This window comes from Equus caballus, chromosome 7 (genome assembly GCF_041296265.1).
Source record: "Equus caballus isolate H_3958 breed thoroughbred chromosome 7, TB-T2T, whole genome shotgun sequence".
Classification (NCBI taxonomy): domain Eukaryota; kingdom Metazoa; phylum Chordata; class Mammalia; order Perissodactyla; family Equidae; genus Equus; species Equus caballus.
The window spans coordinates 22,319,488-22,339,490 of NC_091690.1; the positions used below are offsets into that span (position 1 = coordinate 22,319,488).

The window sequence follows — 20,003 nt, forward strand, 5'->3', positions numbered from 1 at the left end:
CCATCTTCCTCTACTTTGTACTTGGGATGCCTGCCACAGCATGGCTTGCCAAGTGGTACCATGTCCACACCCGGGATCTGAACCCACGAACCCCGGGCCACTGAAGCAAAATATGCGCACTTAACTGCTGCACCACCGGGCCGGCCCTGTGCCCACTTTCATATGTCTGTTTCTAACCTGTTGCCTACCACATACGTGCCACTGTCGGAGACCAGAAGCTCAGTGCTGCATCCTAGTACTGAGCACAGCCCTTACCATACTGTAGGTGCTGAGTGTGGGTTTGCTGGACAGACAGGTGACTCCTTCCACCACTCTGTGCCCATCAGTCGTTAGGGCAGCCTGAGATTGCATTAGCTTTTTTTGTCAGCCACACCAGGCTGTTTACTCATACTGGGTTTGTAATTGACTAAAAACCCTTAAATCTTTGCATATGAGTCAGTTATAAACCAGCTCACCCAATTCTGTTACTTATACAGAATTTCCAGCTCTAAGTGAAGGGTTTTGAGTTTAGCCCTATTAAGTTTCATCTGATATATTCAGCAGCCTGTGAAAATCTTGTTGAATCTTTATTGCATCCCAGCCTCATTAGGGGGCCCTCCACTTAGTCATCAGCAGATTAGTAAGCATGTCATTTAGATGTCATTTATGTGATAGAACTTGGCTGAGCCAGGGTCATATGGCAGAGGCACCAGAGATTCCTTCCAAGTTGCTGTCTGATAACCAATGAACTTTGTTAAAACTGTTCAACCCGCTGGGAATTCACATTAAGTAGTAGATCCGTACCCGTAGGAGAGTGTCCCTCTCTTTGGGGTAGACAAGCAGCTGGGCTCCCTAGGAGGAGATGGCAAGGCCACCCTTTCAGCTTGTTTCACCCAGACGCTGACTCCTTCCCGGTCTCCTTGTTGTGGATGCTGTTGGTTGGAGGACAGCCCACTCTGAGGTTGTTATTGATTTTTGCAGATTGTTGGAAGCCCTGCTGTCATTTCTTGACTTCTCAGATAAGAAGGCCGACTCGGCCATGAGACTGCTGACAGACTTGGCTCTGGAAGAAAGGTAATTTTGATTTCTGGAAATTCCACCTTTGTTGAACGGTCTGATTTTTAAAAATGTGCAGTATACAGAGAGGGTAGGCCAACTGAGCATCATGAGATGCACTGAGCAGGCGGGCTGCGCCTTCCAGGGGGCTGTGGGCGTCCACTCCTATTCCAGACCCTTGGGTACAGGGGGACCCAGTCCTCACTGGGTTTGGAAGCAATAACGTAGTTAAAACAGTATCTCTTGCAGTAGGCAAGCCTACTATGTACTGGAGAACCTTCCTCCCCTTAATCAGTGTGTAACAGGAACTACCTAGCAAAAGTGTATTGAGTGAATGTGACTGAGAGAGAATGTGCTGTAAAATGTAGCCTCCTCTTGGGCTGCCAGTGGCATTATGGGTAACTACCCCTCCCCACATTTTCTTCTTAGCTACTGGCAAGGACAGTAAAGGTGTTAGATTTTCATAATTCTTGAAGTTTTTTTTTTTTAAGTGCATCTTGGTTTTTTTTTTTAATTTCCTCACAAACTCTAGGGCATCTTGCTTAGAAATGGTCAGATAATGAGAGAGCTGCTTATGCTCATAGAGAGGCCATCAACATGAGATGGGAATGTGTTATAGCTGCTCTGGCATGTGGGGATGTGTGTGCATCTGGGCCCTCCTCACGGCTGTGACAATAAATGCAGTGTATTTCCTGTTTGCATAGCACACAGCATACAGACTCAGAGCATGGGTGGGATAAGGCAGTTTGGCAGAAGCGTAAGGATTCTAGCAATTTTTGCATAAGAAAGCTGCCATCTGAGATCTGTGGTTTAACACGAAAGGCAATTTTCCAGAGTTAGGAAAATTAAAGCCACATTACATACCCAGGGACACTTTCTTTTGGTTCGCAACGAGTCATCCATGCATGCTGCAAACCCCATGGGCCCAGAGTTTGCGACTGTCAGTTCCATTACCCAGGACACTGTGTTTATGTTATCGTTTGTGCCATGTGGAAATAAGTCATGGCTGATGCTTCCTCAACAGATTCCAAGTCTGGTTCGAGGCCAACCTTCCAGGTGTTCTCCTGGCACTCACAGGCGTTCTGGTGAGCAAGCCCTCATTTCTATCACCTGTCACAGACGCTCTCGGGAGGATGACAGAGCCATTTAAACACGATTAACACTCCAGACCTCCTATTGTCTCTCAGATTGATTAATCATTTATTCACAGCTGGAATTTACACAATTCTTATTAAAACAACCACAGTCGGGACAGGTGGAGATGGCATGTGGACGGGGCTTGTTGCAGGAGAGAAAAGGCTGGATGTGGACTGCATCTTAGGTGGAGGCGGAGAGAGTCTGTCAGTCTCCATCAGTCCCCTTCTGACCCTAAGTCCCATCCTAAGTACCACATGCAGCCCTGTCCCCTGAATGGCAGTTATCCCCATCAGGAGGGCAGGTGTGGTGATTTGAGCTGATGAGGCAGAAAATAGCAAGGCGGTCGGGGGAGTTCTCCTGGGAGAGCATACCGTGGCTAGACCCTTCAGTGAGCCATAGAAGTTTCAGGGGACCTGAGAGAGCATATCCACACCCCCAAATTTCACAGATGTGGAAATGGAAGCTCTGAGAAGAGGCAGGACTTGCCCGAGTTCTCCCAGCTGTTGGTGGAGTCACTGGGGTTAAGCCCTAGGCCTCCCTATTCCAGGCCAAGGGGCTTTGGGGTCTACCCCTCTATGTGCCTCCAGCCTGTTGCCTCTGTGACCCCACTGATGCCCCCAAGTGACATTATGCTCTCTGGTTCCCAGGCATTTTGGTGAGTGAGGGATGCCCCTAAGGATTACTCTGGCATCATTTGCCTGCACTCTGCAGATTCACTTTCTCTTGATTCGCTTTCTCTCTTGATTTTAGAAGCGAGATCCCAAGGTAACCAACACCTCAGCTCTCTGCCAGTGTATTGCCCTCATGGGAAACCTCAGTGCTGAGGCTGCCATACGGAGACAGATGTCTGCCTCTGAAGAATTTGGGGATGCCTGCTTGGGCCTCATGGTATTTTAGCTTTTCTATTCAAAGTTGGTCTTTTATCTGCTTTGGGGGCATTGGCTTCTTCTTAATTATCTGGCTTTTCCAAAAATTCTGTTTGAGGATGCTGGAGCCAGTGGCCTACCCCTTCTGTAACCATAGATTTTATGGGCTTCTGGCCTTAAGGAGCCTTCCAGATCAAGTCTCCTCCACTCTGGAGTGATTTGAAGGGTTTTCTGGTGGAGTTGGCTTGACCACCCATTTTAGCAGCTCACTCTTCAGTTTAAACACAGGACCAGGCTGAGCCAGTCCTGTGGCAGAGTCACCAGAGATTCCTTGCAAGTCTCCTGTGTTAATGCTAACTCGTAGAACTGGTCTCTGATCTTCCAACATCACTTAGGTTAATGACATTGGCAATTTAGGGAGTGTGAGTAATGCTGAGACCATTGCCAAGTGGAACAGATGACTGTGAAAGGCTGCAAGGAAGAAAGGCCATTGATTAGCATGTTTTGTCTCCACAGGCCAGGTGTGAGGAGGATGTGGACCTGTTCAGAGAGGTCATGTATACACTCCTAGGACTCATGATGAACTTGTGTCTTCAATCCCCCTTTGTCTCTGAGGTATGGCATCCTTTTCTCCCTACCTGGAACCCTGGGACAGCCTAAACACATTCTGTTGCATAGAACTGTTCTCATTTTCACAAAGAGAAGAGAAGCACAGGGACTCGAACCCTGGCAGGGGGAATGGGCAGAGCTGGATGGATGCTCTGTCGCTTTGCTCCGCTGAGAGAGGGACGAGTCACTCAGTCGGGCCTTCATCCAGAAAACTGACTGAGTGTCCAGGAGGAGCTGAGCATGGTGCTAGGTTCTGCATTTACAAAGTCAGATAAAAGTGGCCCCTGCTTTGAAAGTATTGCCACGTAGTCAGGGGAGACGGACACGGGAAGAAATGAGAGCAATGGGAGAAGGTGTTGTGAGTGAAGTTGCGAGGTGCTGTGGTCATTTCTATTTGAGTGCTCAGAAGGAGCTCCATAGAGCTTCAGATTACCAGAACCTTCACATCTCTTCCCTTTCCCCACCGCTGTAGGTTTGGGCCATGGAGGTGAGCAGGAGGTGCATGTCTCTGCTGAACAGCCAGGATGGAGGAATCCTGACAGTAAGCTTCTCCCAGGGAAATCCAGAAACAGCTCCCTTCGTTGTTGTCCTTTTGTTTTGTTTTACTATGAATACTTCTTACCCTTTCGAAGTCACCACAGCTCTGAGAATCTGCTGCCTTTCTGAGGTAGGGGGCAGACATACTCCTCAAAAGGCGCCCATAAGCACATAAATACCAAATGTGCCTACAGTTTCAGGGGATTTGGGGACCCCACCCAGTGCTCATCTGTAGACCCCCTAGAGTCCAGGAACCCGAGTTAAGAATCCCTATTCTGTATGGTCCGGAACTTAACAGCTTATCCAGTGTAAGCTGTCTGATTCATCCTATTTCAGGCCAGGTGGTTTTCTTTAGAATCCCTTTTCCATAATCAACAAAGCCAGGCCCCTCTTTTGAAGCCAGTGATCCTGGAGGCGGTTTATGCATCGTGGTTCTAGCCCCCTTGGAGAGAGATGCTGGAATGGCTTTCTGACTTCTGTTTCTGGCATTTGGATAAGAAAACTAGGAAAGGCCTGTGTTTAGCACAGTGCATCAGGAGACGAGGCTATTTGCCATCATCCTAAGATGTGTTTTTCTCTCACATTAGGAATCACCCCAACTTTTCCACCTATCGGATCAGGGCCCTAAAGCCTGGAGGAACAGTTGGGGTCCCATCCAGGGCAGGTGGGGAAACCAGCCCTTCGAGGATCGTAGACAGGGACTGGTTCCAGCGTTGCAATAAAAGTCCCGAGCAGATCTGCCGCACCCTGTTTGGGGCTAGCATGCCCACAACTTCCCTGAAGTCAATTCAGACATTAAAGCGCAAGGTTTTTAACCTGGGCTCCAGGAATGTGTGGTCAGTTGTAGGTTCCCTGGAACCCCCTGCAACTGTGTAGAAAACCACTGTTCCTGTGCACTTGGGGGCTTTTCTGGGTGGTTTAAGCCTCAGGCGAGGCCTGCACTAGTTTTGCGCTAACCCTTCAAGGACTCTCTTGCCAGATTTTCCCAGGACCATGCGTGTGCCACGGTTGCTGCTGAGCAGGGCAGCAGCTTCAGCAGGGGAATTCAGTCCTTCAGTAAGGCTCTCTCTCCACTGTCTTGGGTCTGAAAAGAGATCTGTAGTGTCAGCTGTAGCGACATTCTAGCTGTAGGAAGCAGATTAGGGAAACAAGACTGATAACATGATTATACACACGTTTTTCCCTTCTCTCTCTGGAGGCCTCATTAAAATGAAACTAGGGGCCGGCCCCATGGCCTAGTGGTTCAGTTCATGTGCTCCGCTTCAGCAGCCTGGGGTTCGCCAGTTCGGATCCTGGATACAGACCTACACACCACTCATCAAGCCATGCTGTGGCGGCGTGCCATATAGAAGAACTACAATGACCTATAACTATGCACTTGGGCTTTGGGGAGAAAAAAAAAGAGGAAGATTGGCAACAGATGTTAGCTCAGGATCACTCTTCCTCATCAAAAAAAGTATCCATAAAAAAAATGAAAAAGGCGTTAGGGGGAAAAACAGTAGAAACCCACACTGAAAAAGGGAACAGGCAAGAGGTCACCAATGGTAAGTCGTTTTAACCAGTTTCTGGAAGATGGAGAACAGCGGCAGGAGTGACGGTTAACGAGGTGGGGCCGAAGAAACCTTAGTGTAGAGTATAGACAGAGGGACACAGCTGGGAAGGTAGCCGGTTCGTCTTGCAGTAATCTGGAGAAGACTGAGACATCAATCACCAGGTACAACAGAGGGCACAAGCGAGAGATGGGGAATTGCATTTGGCAGCCAGGCATCTATCCCTTAGGCCTAAAATCTGAGCACTTTTTCTCTAAAAGAATTGAAAGACCAGAGAAAAGATTTTTGCTTTCTCGTATTTGGAAGTGCCACCTCTCCACCTGTCAGTCAACAAACTGCCCATAAACACAGCATATGCCGAAACACATTTTTATTGCTTTTCTCATAAATGTGACCACGCAGCTAAGGGTCACCAGACATTTCAGGAAAGGTGTACAAATAGGTAAAAACCAAGATAAGCAGAAAAGTTGACCTGAAAGAAATAGAGACGATTTGGGAAACAGAAGAAAAACATTAATAGCTATCATTTATATCCTCAGAAAAATTCAAGATAGTATTATAGCCGTAAAACAGTAACAGCTTGCTGTTTTAAAACAAAGCAGCACTGGAAAATAAAGTAAATGAAGTCTCCCAGAAAGTAGAACAAAAAGACAAAAGAAAAGCTAAACGACGCAGAAAGTCAGTGCAGGTCTACCATGGAATAAGGCCCCCGCTGATGTGCGTGCACGGCCGAGCTCCTGGGCAGGACTTTCTTCCCAGAGTGGAACTGGTTGGTCCTGTGTGAGGCTGGGACCAGCTGGGCCTCTGTGTGCCGAGGGACAAGGCTTCAGCCCTTTGAATTGCCCACACAGCAGCTTTATGGAAACGAACAGCCTGCTCTCTATTCCTCGGCCATTACGTATCTTTAAAATCACAGTGTATGTTTTGTTCCCAATACTCATGATTGGTTTTGCCTCTCCAAACTGCGTGTTAACTTTGAAAGGTTGTCAGCATTTCTGAGAAGAAGGTTTAATCCACCTTTACTGTCTGCTTCCCCCAGAGAGCTGCTGGCGTTCTCAGCCGCACCCTTTCTTCCTCTCTGAAAATCATTGAGGAGGCCCTAAGAGCAGGAGTGGTGAAGAAAATGATGAAATTCCTGAAGGTAAAATCGCTTCCTTGGTTACAACCTCTTGAGTTTCCAGGAGTGTCGTGTTTTATTTGGGGAGCAGAATTCAGGAGGGTTTTGTTCAGTTAAGGTGCTGCTGCTTCATCTCTGCTGGGTTTTAAACTTCTTAAATGGGACTTCTCTCCTGCCTGTCCACCCAGGCTGTGCTCTGAACATTGATGAAAGGTTGTTGAATGAATAAGTGAGTTGTTCATTAGGTACATCCACAAAAATGGCTTACTGCTCAAGCTGAACTTAAAAATGCATGGGCTTTGTCCCTGAAAAAGGTGGTCTGAGTGGCTTTCAACAGGGTTTCTCAGGCCCCTCATTTTGCTCAGGTTTTCCTGCTCACGATGCTCTGTCCAGTTATCTGGAGAATATTGGCTGTAACTCCATTTGTGAGATATGTGGGGTGCAGAGAGTCACCATGTGACAAAAGGATGTTTGGGTTTTCCCTGTGATCCAAGCGCAGTGAATCTGAGCAAGTCAGTACAATAGTTAACTAGATTCTCCTGAAAGGAGGAGGTGACTTATTAGGCTGCCATCTCTGGCTTCTGCCTGCGATGTATGTTCCCAGTGAGGTTCACTCACCTACATTAGTGTGGCGACCCCAAGGGAGACATAGTCATAAAACCCCAGGCTGAGGGGGGCCAGGAAGCGTGCTGTATCGGGGGGCTGCTGCTGGGGCAGGGGCAATATTGAGGGGCAGGACACTGGGTCTGTGTTTAGGCCGCACTTGGATGATGACCATCATTCACTCTGCACAATTCTCGCAAACCGGCCAGAGGCTGCTGATTGCATGCACACACATGTGCATTACACATTCGAACACATGTGCGTTCTGCATGCATACCTGCACATGTGTGTTTTAAAGACCCCGCAATGGGTGATCTTAAGGGTTATGATTTGACAGTTTTCACCTCTTAAAATGATGTAGGTTCATGATGGTTTCTGTGCAGCCCTGTTAGCCTGACAGCCTCAGCAAGTCAGCCCTCATTCTCAAATGGTGAAATGACATGGGAGGGCCTTCCCTCCCTTTTCGGTAGACTGCCAGTCGACAGCATCCTTCTCTTCTCAGCCGTTTACTCATGAAGCCTTCCACAGGTAATGACTCAGGTGTACATGACAGGCCTCCGTTCACATGGGAGGTGCAGGCTGTGTCAGAGAGGAGGTGAGTGACCCTCTGGCCCGGCAAGGACCAGGCCTGCTCACCAGGAAGCATTCGCCATCCTCATTGGAACTCTCTTTTAGAAGTTTAGGAAGCCACTAGCACAATCGCAGCTGCTCACTGTGATTTCTGGCCGAGAACAATCATAGGATTGATTTTATTTTCTCATTTTTTCCTGAAATCTAGACGGGAGGCCAGACTGCATCACGTTATGCCGTCAAGACACTAGCTGTCTGCACTAACAGTAACCATGAAGCACGAGAAGAAGTGATCAGGCTGGATAAAAGTAAGTGTTCGTTTCATTTCATGGAGCCCACACCCCAGAGGTTAATCCATCCTTGAAGCTGCAAAGGGAACTGCAGATGAGGAGTGAGTCAAGGCTGCTGCCCTCGCCCCAGACTTCAGCAGTGTTCATGGAGCAAGATGTCATTTCCCCTCCGGCTCTGAAAGCGTGTAATTAACCTTCAGCTGCTCACAGGTAGCATGCTCGCACTGGAGACTCAGCTGCGAAACAGCTCAGAGAGAACAGGGCCGAAGGCGGGAGCTCCCTCCTCTCACCAAGAACACTGAAATGGTTTCTAAAGCCTTCTGCTTAGACTGACTCAACACGGGTTCTCTTCCTTCTTGGGGCAGCGTGGGAGCCTTCAACCTTCACTGAACAGGGAAATATCCGAGTCTGAGCCTATCTTTGCTCTAGTGACTGAGTTGGCCGCAGTCATTCGCAGCAGGGGTTCCCCGAGGCAGCCTGCTAACGTTCTCCCAACACCTCCTCGGGACGACACAGGAAGTGAACTGAGGGGTCCCCCCATAGAAGGAGGAGCCTTTCTTCCGGACCCTGTTCATTGCCCTGCAGCTATAGAGAGCAGGCCCCTGGCCGCCGCCTCTGGGGCTGTCTGGTGGAGTATAGAGGTTAATAATGGGGACTTTAGGGGCTGGCGCAGTGGTTAAGTGCACACGTTCTGCTTTGGCGGCTCGGGGTTCGCAGGTTCGGATCCCGGGTGTGAACATGGCACCACTTGGCAAGCCATGCTGTGGTAGGCGTCCCACATATAAAGTAGAGGAAGATGAGCATGAATGTTAGCTCAGGGCCAGTCTTCCTCAGCAAAAAAACAGAGGAGGATTGGCAGCAGATGTTAGCTCAGGGCCAATCTTCCTAAAAAAAAAAAAGAATGGGGACTTTAGAAAGGACAGACCTATCAGATGCATAGCTGTCATTCTCGCAATAATTGTGCCATGCCAGGCACTGCTCTGGGCCCCTGAGATACGTCAGAGATGCAGCAAGGGGCCAAGCAGCTTCATAGTGCTAAATAAAGGTTTTCTGAATGAGTGAGTGATACATCTTCCTCAGAGCTTCTGGAGAAGCTCAGAGTCCACTGACACCTCCTGTGCCCTCCTGTCCCATTGCCAGCCTTCTGTTTGGGATCCTGAGGGAAGATGCTGGTTCTCTTCCATCCCTGTAGAGTTCGGTGTTCTGATGAAGCTGCTCAGCTCAGAGGATGAGATTCTGGTGGGCAACGCGGCCCTCTGCTTGGGGAACTGCATGGAGGTGCCGCACGTTGCGTCCTCCTTGCTGAAGACAGACATTGTGCAGGTCTTGCTGAAGCATGCAGGCGGAGATGCGCAGAAGACGGCCGTGCAGCTGAATGCAGGGATCGCTCTGGGGAAGCTGTGCACAGCTGAGCCAAGGTACCTGGGGTGGCTTGTGCCGCTCACATCCAGAGAGGAGTGGGGTGAGCCAAGCCAAGGCACTGGGCTGGGGCTGGGACTCCGCCGCACGGAGCTCCATGGGGAAACTAGGAGCCCTGGTGCCTTGGGTGCGGGCAGGTGTTGGGCCCGGGAGCTGCTGCTCTGGAGGAAGCCTTCCCTGAGGAAACTGGGAGCTCTCAGGCCCCAACCAGGGAGAACAAAGGCATTCATCTGGCACGGATTTGTTCCATGCACTCTGCTGCCATTGTCTTCTGTCCATTCCACTCCCTCATTCTCTTCTGTCCTTCTCTCCTCCTCTTTCTGCTCATCCTTCTTCTCCCCCACGCCATCTCCCCTTCTCTCTCCCTCCTTTCTCTCTCCTCTACTTTTCCAGAAACGGTTAGACCTCCCACTTCATTTTTTTGCCTGGGCTTAAGCATATGGGAGAGTCATCAGTGAGGCTAATATTCTTGTCCTGGACGAAAGCTGAAGCAAGATGCAGAATGGCGTGTCTAAGACCCCCTGACAAGCCAGGGCAAGAGAGCTTCGCTTTAACTGTGTACGTTGCTTCTGTTTTAGCTCAAACTTCTGTTCTGGCCCCATTCTGGTGCATTTAAACACCTAGTCATCCGTGTTCCTGGAAGCTGCCCACCCGTGGCAGAGGCTGGAGCTCTGGTATATAAGAGGGGTGCCTGCCATGGACAGGGAGGAGCTCTGGCCTGCCTGGTTCCCTCTCTTACCTCTGCACGCCTCTGGTTCCTCCTCTGTAGAAGGAGAGGCTTGGCCTGGCTGACAGCTCCGGCCCTTTCAAGTTCTGTCTGATGGTTCAAATGGAAGGAATAAATAAAATCTTTCTTCCACAGAAAGCAAGGCACGTTAGCTAGGATATGCTCAAAGTGGCAACCTGCTGGGGAGTTCCGGAGAGCCAGGTCCCATCGGATCAGCCTGTCACATCTGTCTCTCACAGTGAGAGAGTTCGCAGTGTTTTGTGGGCCTCCCTGAGGGCTTCGCCCCCGGTGATTTTTAGGGTTCCCAGTGCCACAGCCGCCGCCCCTCTCCCAGCCAGCTCCTGCCTGAGGGGGGCTGGCTCTGGGCGCCAGAAGTCGGCCCCATGGCATTGATGTCCTGGAGTTTGTGTTCTGATTATGACAGGTTTGCTGCCCAACTGAGAGAGCTTCACGGAATAGAAATTCTCAGCTCTACAATGAAGCACATCAGCGGTTCTTAAGAGACGTGGTATCTGTGCACATTTTTGCAAACACACAGCTGTGGGTTATGGGCTGTTCCTGTGCTAATAAAGACTTTTTAAATATCCACTCCAGAAGCGAATATTGATTTTCAGGGTGCTGGCCTGTTGGTTTTTGTTGGCAACAAGAGAGTGGGCATCAGCCTGGCTACTGTGGTAGGAGCTGCCCAGGGCTGCTCAGCATCCATCATGCCCTCTTTTTAATGTCCCTTTCTGCTCTGCAGAGGTGGATGCCAGCAAACGAAAAGCCATGTTTCCCAGAGTGCCTGTAAGCGATGGGTCTAGATGGGCACTAGATTCTCCAGCCTAATGCCCTTTCTGCCCCTTTTGCTGTTCTCTGCTGGTGACATGCTGGAAACGTCAGGTTTTCCAGCAGCAGCATTTCAGCATCTGTTTCCCAGCTTTGGAGTGCCAGGAGACAGCTGTGGGGGCATCAGTGGTGCAGGCAGCTTCCTGAGATCTGGCCCACCACTGTGGCACGTGCTATTGATTTCAGTGGGTCCAGTGTGGGGGGCGACTGCCCTGGCAGGGAGGTCTGTACAGTCCGGGGAATCGTTCCTGGAAGCGCCACCTGGTTCCCTCCTCCGGCCCATCGAATGATCTGTGAGCACCCCGTTCCATGGGTTAGATTGTGTTCTGTTTAAAGGGCCAAAGCAGGGGGATCCATTTCTGCACTGAACTCTCATGTACAGACCTATTTACTTCCCTAACCCACCTTGCACTCTCAGCCCATCCCCAAAAGGCACTTCTCCCTCACAGCTGCTCCACGTCCACTCTGAAACTGGTAGGGCCACCGCTGGAACCCAAGTCCCGAAGCAAAAAGTCCAGTAAGTGACGCTCCTCTTCCACTTCTCAGTATAATCACTTCACCATTTTAGGAGGCAGGACCTGCATGTTATAGTGAATGCCAAGAGTCCCAGACCAAAGTTCCAAAGAATTATGATCCTACCCTGCTCCCCCACTTACTAAATGTGGCTTGGGGAAAGGTCATCTAGTTTCTCTGAGCCTCAGTTTCCTCTCTGTAAAACGGGAGCAACAACCCCTATTTCCAGGGTTCTTGGGTTTGGATATAACATATGTGAACTGCCTGGCTTAGGTGATTGGAAAATAGAAGGCATTCACTTAATGGTGACCCAAAATGAGCATGAACTCAGTCCCTGCCCTCTCCCACCCTCGCCAATCTGCTCATCCTCCTAGGTTCTCACTGCATCACAGCAAAGGCAAGCAATTATTCGGCTGTTGTTTGCCTCTCCCTGTCTCCTGCGCCTGCCTGGCGGCAGACACGAGGATTTGAGGATTTCCCAAGACCCACCTGTTGGCCTGCCTCCTCATACTACTTCCTAGAGGTAGGAGGCCTGGGCGAGGTGGGGTTCTGAGCACACCCAGGGCTCACCAGCTGGGTGACAGTGCTTCTCACCCAGACCTGTGTGACTGGGGCCTGTTAGGGCCTGCGGCCAGGCTGCACTTACATCAGCAGAACCCAGTGTGCGTTGGGCTGGGAGCCCTGACACAGGAAGGGCCATAGGTGCTGGGAGCAGTGCCCCAAAGTCCCCTCCCCAACAGATGCTTGCTGTCACTTGCTGCTTGTTCTCAGTTCAGAATCAGGAAAGCCTGTTGGTTCCAAAGACTGCCTCTCCACCTACACATTCATCAGGGTGTCATTAGTTCTTTTGTCCTCAAGCCCCAGGGGCTGCAGGCCCCACCCTTCCTGAGTGCCCTGGAAAGGAGGCATGGGTAACAGCAGGACCTCCAGCTGACCGGAACCTTGGACAGCTCCCAGTGCTGCTGCGGAGCCCCTGAAGCTCTCGGCTTCTGGGATCTGAAGCCTGCTGGATGACTTTTTTTTTTTTTTTTTTAACAACACCTCTAATTTGATCTCAATTTCAAAGGCAAAATGAAGAATGAGTTCTCCCTGGAGGCATTCTGCCCCTTGGTCTGATTTTGCCCTGAAGCCAAGATTGGATTTCTCTGGCTGCTTTGGGTCCCAGCCCTGGCAGGGGGTGGGGAGAGGCCCTTGGGTGCCCGCGAAGCAGTGGGAGCAGTGATGGCTGACCTGCTCTGCCAGCTCCCCCTACCCCACAGCCTCAGGTCTATCCAGTTCTGGAGCTGGGCTCCCAACACCGGTAGATTGAGAGGAGCTGCTCCACGTGAGTGTGGCCGTCCACCATATGTGCCGATTCAGCTCAGCCTGAGCATCACTCCTCTGGTCACATGTCTGCCTCTAACTTCACATTTGTCCTTTTAGTCTTCATCAGCTCCATCTGCTCATTTAGATCCCTCACTTCCCCTCAAGCCACAAGTCCGCCCACACATAGGCATGCACATGCGGACTTCATCTCTCTGCAGCCGAGATGAATTTCCATGTAAGAATGGACGAGTCCATGTGCAATGGGGATTTAGACTAGATCAAAGGCACAGCAAGACAGTGAGAAATATTGGATGGGTGGTGAGGACAAAGGCTCCTAGAATGTCCAAGCTGAAAACAGTTCAGGGACCATCTAATCCAGTATCTGCTTTATTGGAATTCATTTATTGCAAATATAATTCACTGCTCAAAAGTGTGTACCTCTGCCCCCCACCCCCCATTTTACAAATAAGTAGTCGAGAAAGCAAGACTCCAAAATGCTAAGTGAGCTGCCCTCAATATGTGAGGACCCTCTGGACCAAGGGTGCAGAGAAGGCAGGGACTCAAGGGAGACTGGAAGCGGTAAGTGCAGTGGCCAGAGCGCAGACACAATGTCCCGATGCCAGGGCTCAGGGCACAGTTCACTGCTTATAATTTTATAACCTCAGTGCACTGCTGAGCTCCTCAATTTCCTTGACCATAAAAGGTAAGGGGTGGGGGGGGATATGGCACTGTGACACGTACTTTAAGGGTTGTCATAAGGATTAAATGAGCGGATTTCTGTAAAGCTCTCAGCATCATGCGGAGTAGTTGTCATTCTACTAAAGTCGGCTGCTTCTATATATGTCCCTTCCCTGGCATCCGTATGGGCTCTTTTCTAGAGTTCTTAAATACAGTATAAGGATTTTTATTGGGATTAGAAGGGGCCGACTCTGCCAGAAGGTGGGCGATAGAGAAGTGGGCTTCCAAGTTCAATGTTATCCGGGATGTTGACTGGCCTGCAGAAGTGGAGGACTGGTCTGGGAGGATGGATGGTGGGAATGAAGATGAGGTCGGGGGGCGCACAGGAGAGCATGAAGGATTGAGAAGTGCATTAGATGGGATTAGACTTTGCTGAACTCTGCACTGCATTATCAATATTGGGGGAAATGAGAAAAAGACAGGCATGGAATTTGGTTGACTTGATTTATTGTAATGGCCTCTTTGCTGATCTCCTTGTCTCACTGTGTCTTCTAAGCCATTTCGCGCACTGCAGCCACAATAATCCTCTTAAACACCACTTCCATTGTGTTGCACCCCTCCTTAGGCACCTTCTCACAACTGCCTACAGGATAAAGGGCAAACTCTTTCACTGGTGTGTGTGTGTGTAAGTGTATGTGTGTAAGTGTGTGTAAGTGTGTGCCTACGGGTGTGGTGGGGGTAGTAAGAACATAGCTCTTTTTAAATTTTTTCAAGTTTTGCTGATAAAGCACCCACATTATTTTACTTAAACTACTGTAAGATTTATATGCATTCCTTACACTGTGTATGAGTAACTGCTATGACTCATAAATTTTAGGTATAATTTAAAATAAGCATATTTATTATTACCCCTCAAGTTATTTTTCCCTATAAATAATATTGATAAAATTACACGTGACCTTTCCACATTACCCATCCAGTGTGGTCTCCCTAAGCCTTGAAGTCAGCTTGGTTTTAGGGTCATATTCTGGTCACTACCTCAGCTAGCCAATCTTCAGTACCAACCCTGGTCCCATGTCTTTGTGGTACTGACCCTGAGTCCCATGTCTTTGTGGTACTCATGTTTTTGTGGTACTGACCCTGGGTCTCATGTCTTTGTGGTACTTACCCTGCGTCCCGTGTCTTTGTGGTTTGCCATGGTGCTCCAGCACCTCATGGAAGCCTGAGGAATATTTGTTGAATCGTGGCTTCCCACCATGTCCTCCTTTTCTTTTAGACCAGCTCCCCTATGTCTGTCTGCCTCCATTCTGCTCATTTCCATCTTCTTCCTTCTGCTCCTGCTGTCCTGCGCTTAAAAGACTTTCTCCTTTCCTTTCTTTAAATCCTACACATCCTCAAAGCCCTAACATAATAAAAATGGCAGGTACCTTTTCTTAAATACTGGCTTCAGATTCTGTCTAATGAGGTGGGTACTATTATTATTCTCCCTTTACACATGAGGAAACTGAGGCACAGAGGGGTCAAGAAACTGGTCCAAGATCTGCGCTGAGTCCCTCTAGACACTCAGTGGCTCCACTCCACGTGAAGCCCTCTGCTGCCCACACTACTTGCCCTGTCTCTGAATTCCTACTGCAGTGTTCTGCACTTGTAAGTTCTTCATTGTTGTGAAATTCTTTTCTGTGTCTATTTTTTCTCTACAAGCAGAATTTAAATTTTAGTTGGAGGACCTGGAAGAGCTCTTCTGTGAGAAGACTTGTGGACAAGAAAAAGAGAATTAGGTGTACACAGAGACAGTTTAATAAACTTATTCTAAGGACACGCCGTTCTGGAGGGCACGACCTTGAGTTGGTGCTTGGCCCTGTCCTCAAGAGCATGTGGGTGAGTCCCCACTAGTGACAGTGGCTTCCCTCTTGGTCATGGCATTATCTCATTTGACTCCCACACCGCTGAGTCTCCCGCTCCTCAGAGAAGCATGTGGCTGCTCTCACGATTCTCCCTCATCATGTCCACGGGACATGGAACAGGATGGCCCCCTTTGTGCTTCCTCTGGGCAAATGTAGGCCAAAGACCCTCATCCTAAGCACCCCCCCCCCAGACAATCCTGGTGTTTCAGGCAGAACCCTCCCCCAGCAGTCTGTCTCCTGTGGTGAGATGATAATGGCCTCACACAGGGAAGTACTTTTAACTTCTTCAAAGGGCTTTCACGTGGCTGCCCTCATTTCATGTGCACATCGTGCCTGTCAGTTAGGCATTATTTCCCATCTGAGGCTAAGGAAAGAGAAGCTCAGAGATCCAATGTCTTGTCCAGAATTTCCTGAGGAAATCAGGGCTAAGCCAGGATCAGAATCCAGCCTTTCCCTCGAACCTCACTGCCCACTGTCCAGCCCTCTCTCACGAATTTTCTGGCCCAAATGGCAGCACAGGAAGCAGCCAGTTCATCTTGCTTGTTCCCTGTGCATGAAGGGGAAACTGAGACTCTAACTCCTTTAAGGTTTTATCTGAAAGCCTTGCTCATCCATCAGCAGTCTGTGAGATAACAGCTTAAATCTCCCCACTGCAAAAGATTACCCATTATCTGATGGGCAGGACGCATAAGAAGAGGCGACGGGTGGTGGCATGTGGAGGCCAGGACGCTTTCTCTGTGGAAATGGAGGTGCTTGAATTTCCACATACTGCAGTCCTGGGGAGCCCTGTTGTTGTATCAAGTGGCCAAGGTTATTTAAATGACAGCTTGATCCTGAAAAGCTCCTCATTCATTCAATAAATATTTATCAAGCACCTCCTATGTGCCAAGTGCTGTGCTAGATCGTATAAAATAACTGGGCAAAATGGATAACATTTCCCCATCCATGTCTGTTATCACCACAGCAGGGCACGATCAGGGGGAAAACCAAGCAGACCAAACAAAAACTCCCCCGGGAGCTAACGTGGTGCTGGCCCCGATCCATCAGGGCAAGAGAAGCATCCGCTGAGGGCAGGGGTCCTCTGAACCCCAGCCTTGGATTACAAGGGTTATCACTTTGATGTCCACGTCTCGCAGGGTGCCTGGTGTCCTTCCTTCAAGCAAAGGGAGGCCTTTAAAAGTCTCAGACTCCTGTCTGTGTGTGTCAGTATTACAGCAGTTTATAAACAGAGGGATCACGTCTGCTGAAACAGATCTTCTCCCAGGTGGTCATGATTTCTAATGAACTCTGCTGTGACTTTTTCTCATGGGAGTCTGGAAGTCCATCAGGAGAAATGTGGTGTGCCCTGTTCACCCAATCAGCAGAGGGATGACGCCCTCGGAGCACCGGTGACTAACCTCTGACAAGGAGACTAGACCTGTTCTCATCTTTCCCTTAGAAGTTTCCTTGGGACACCCTCCTCCATTAAAAGGCTCTCAGTTTAGGGTCCTTTGTCCTGGTTGGACCACACTTCTGAGGCTCTGAACCATTCAAAAAGCAATAAAGAAATAGGTGTTTTTTGGGGGTTTTTTTGGGCTTCTGAGAACTAGTGGAATCATATGAAATTCAGGTCAGAAATTGAAGCGGGAATGGTGTTTTTGAAATAAGGACTTTCCAGATAGCTGGCTGTTTGCTTCTGTACCTGGAGTCATTGAGAAATGATAGTCACTATCTGCAGGGGTGTTACACAGTAGTGAGAGGCTAGAAAAGGTGGCCCCCGTGGGTTCTTTCTGAGGGCACTCTGGAATCAGCATGGACCAAGAGCCAGGAATCCCAGCTCCACCCCAGCCAGGCTTACAACCTGGGATGGATCAGCTCACCTTTCTGGGTGTGGGCCTTTGACTTGCTATTTCCTTGTAGACTGGACACTTGGTATTCACTTGCCCAACACCCATTCATTCCCTCTGTTTTGGTAATGATATCTCAATTTTTCTTGAAGAACCACTTCTCCCCCAGGCTTAGTCCACTTGATTCAGGTGGAGCTGATTCTAACCCTGGTTCCAGAGAGAAGCATGAGTCCAGGACCTGCCAATCACAGCATTGTACATCCCTTTCATCATAGTGATTGGTTCAGAGATGGCCATGTGACCTGAAGAGTGCCAATCAGAGCTCAGCCCAGACCTGCCAGAGCGAAGGAAAGAGAGAAGGTCTCTTTTTCACTGAGGTTGCTGGGAAGATAGGATATGAGTTTGGAGCTCTGCTGGTGACTCTCTCATCCTTGAGGAGGCGTCACAGAGAATAGAGTCAACACAGAGGAAAGCAGAACCAAGAGATGGAGTTAAGGAGAGCCCTGACATCATTGCTTGAGCCCCCAGATCCAGCTGTGTCTAGGGCTATCACTGGGCTTCCCACTTTTGTGAAATAATAAATCCCCTTTTGCTTAAGCCAGTTTGAGTTGTCACTGTTACCAAAAGAGCCCTTATCAATACTCCAGCTGATTCCCCTCGACCCTTTTATCCTACCTACATTCTACTTGCCCTGAAAGTACCTGTTTAAATGTTAAGCGTTCCTGCCTTATTTCTCCTAGCTCCTTTCTTTCTGAAACATACTGTCTTAACAGATACATACCATTGTAAGATACTACATAATCCATTTATCAGGATACATTGTTTATTGTTTGCACTACCGCTCTCTTCCTGCCAAGATGTGAACTCTGATTTTTGTTGGTTCTGATCACTGACGTGACCAAGTATCTAGAAAAGTGCCAACACATAATAGGTGCCCAATAAATATTTATGGCTTGAATGATGAAATTTAGCATGGGAGGCAATAGAGGACTCTGACCAGGGCCAGCCAGGGGTGAGGCCTGGCCACTCTCACCCACTTTAAACTCTCCATGCCCCCCTCTATCACCCCCACTGATAGTAATGGTTTGGGCTTGGATACTATAGTGAATAACAGCTTCCATTGATCAAGTGCCCACTATGAGCCAGGCACTGGGAGAAGGCACAGAGGTCAGTCTCTTCTCTCCAGGGGCACCTGGTCAAGAGAAAGGGGTGAACACAGAATCACGTACCATTGGTACTCCTGTGATGTTTGTGACACGGAGATAGGGCTTCTAGCCCAGCAAGGGACACAGGGTCAGGAATGCCTCCCTGGAAGGGGTGATGTCTAAGTTGTCCCTTTCCTATGTTGGAAGGAGGACTTTTCAGAAATGGACATGGGTTGTGGGTTGGGAGAGAAAATGGGGAGAAATGAATGAAACTCAGACCACACGAAAGGCTGGGCAGGAAAATGTGCTCCGACTTCCTCCTTCACTTTCCTTGTTTGGGCTGACCTGAAGACAGCGCCACTGGTCTCTTCCCTATTCTCTCCTTCTAGAGCAGAGTCTCCCTCACCAGGCCGGGGGGTGGGGGGTGGGGTGGGGCCAGGGAGGTGGGGGGGGGGGTGGGGCGGGTCCTGTTCGTCTTTTGACTTTCAAGGCAAAAAAGACACATAGTCTCATTCGGTTACCTGTTCCCACGTCATTCAATGCCAACATCTGGAAATACCCGTAGGCTCTTGTCTAAACCAGTCTTGGTTTCTATGAAAAGCCAACCCTTGTGTCCAGCACTAGATGCTGCCCACCACTGTATACCTGGAAACGGCGTATTTCAGTTCTCGTCCTCAATAACTCACCTCCTCCACTCCAAATTGCTCCCAGGACCAACCATTCTCCTTTCTCGTCTAGGTCATCCCTGAGCAACTCCTCCAGGAGAGAAAGGACAGCTCAGAGCTGGAGGAAATTTAAAGGGCTCCCTTTCCCAGCTTGAAACTCCATCGGATTGACACCTTCTGTCCCAAGTTTTCATACGCAAATTTACCAGCACATGTATAGTTTCCCTCTTACTGGTGGAAAAGGCTTTTGACAGTCCCAAGGACACGTTGCTCTCTTTTCAGCCAAAAAAAGGAGAGGCAAAGAGACATTTCTACTGTGACTAAGTCATCCTGAAGTTTCTCCAGAAGCCAAATTTGATTGAGTGAATACAGACCTTTCTACGGGCACAGCTTCCAAAGATATCTTTTAGCCTCAGGCAAAGTCCTGATGAGTATAGTATTAGTCAAAGCTCTGCCTTCAGTACCAGCCCACCCACCCTCACACTTGCCTGAGGGGCTGATGGAGGATGGGGGGTGTCAGTGAACACCCACAGCTGACTTATGCCCCAGCAGATCCCTTTATTCAGTCCTGGCCATGACCCCATCACCTCACAGGTGAACCTCACAGTCTGAGGGGCCATGTTTGATTTTATCAAGGTCCTTCTGGCCGTATTACAGAGTTAAAAGTATGTGCCTTGGC

The 20,003-nt window shown here is 49.3% G+C and overlaps 1 protein-coding gene across 17 annotated transcripts in view; it reads left to right on the forward strand.

The window, feature by feature from the left end:
* TTC12 (tetratricopeptide repeat domain 12) overlaps positions 1-11,048 on the forward strand; it is a 50,036-nt gene extending 38,988 nt beyond the window's left edge. For 6 of the 17 annotated variants that reach the window (XM_005611573.4, XM_070272795.1, XM_070272788.1 and 3 more), the window contains 9 exons: positions 961-1,053; positions 2,060-2,120; positions 2,923-3,060; positions 3,555-3,653; positions 4,120-4,188; positions 6,774-6,875; positions 8,233-8,332; positions 9,507-9,732; positions 10,885-11,048. In XM_005611573.4, coding sequence (XP_005611630.3) covers positions 961-1,053; positions 2,060-2,120; positions 2,923-3,060; positions 3,555-3,653; positions 4,120-4,188; positions 6,774-6,875; positions 8,233-8,332; positions 9,507-9,732; positions 10,885-10,960 — 964 coding nt within the window. In that variant the 3' untranslated portion in view covers positions 10,961-11,048. Of the gene's footprint in view, positions 1-960; positions 1,054-2,059; positions 2,121-2,922; positions 3,061-3,554; positions 3,654-4,119; positions 4,189-6,773; positions 6,876-8,232; positions 8,333-9,506; positions 9,733-10,126; positions 10,292-10,595; positions 10,707-10,884 lie in introns of those variants that run through there. The other 11 variants (XM_014741347.3, XM_070272785.1, XM_070272786.1 and 8 more) reach the window with 4 other exon arrangements.
* The last annotated feature ends 8,955 nt before the right edge of the window (positions 11,049-20,003 follow it).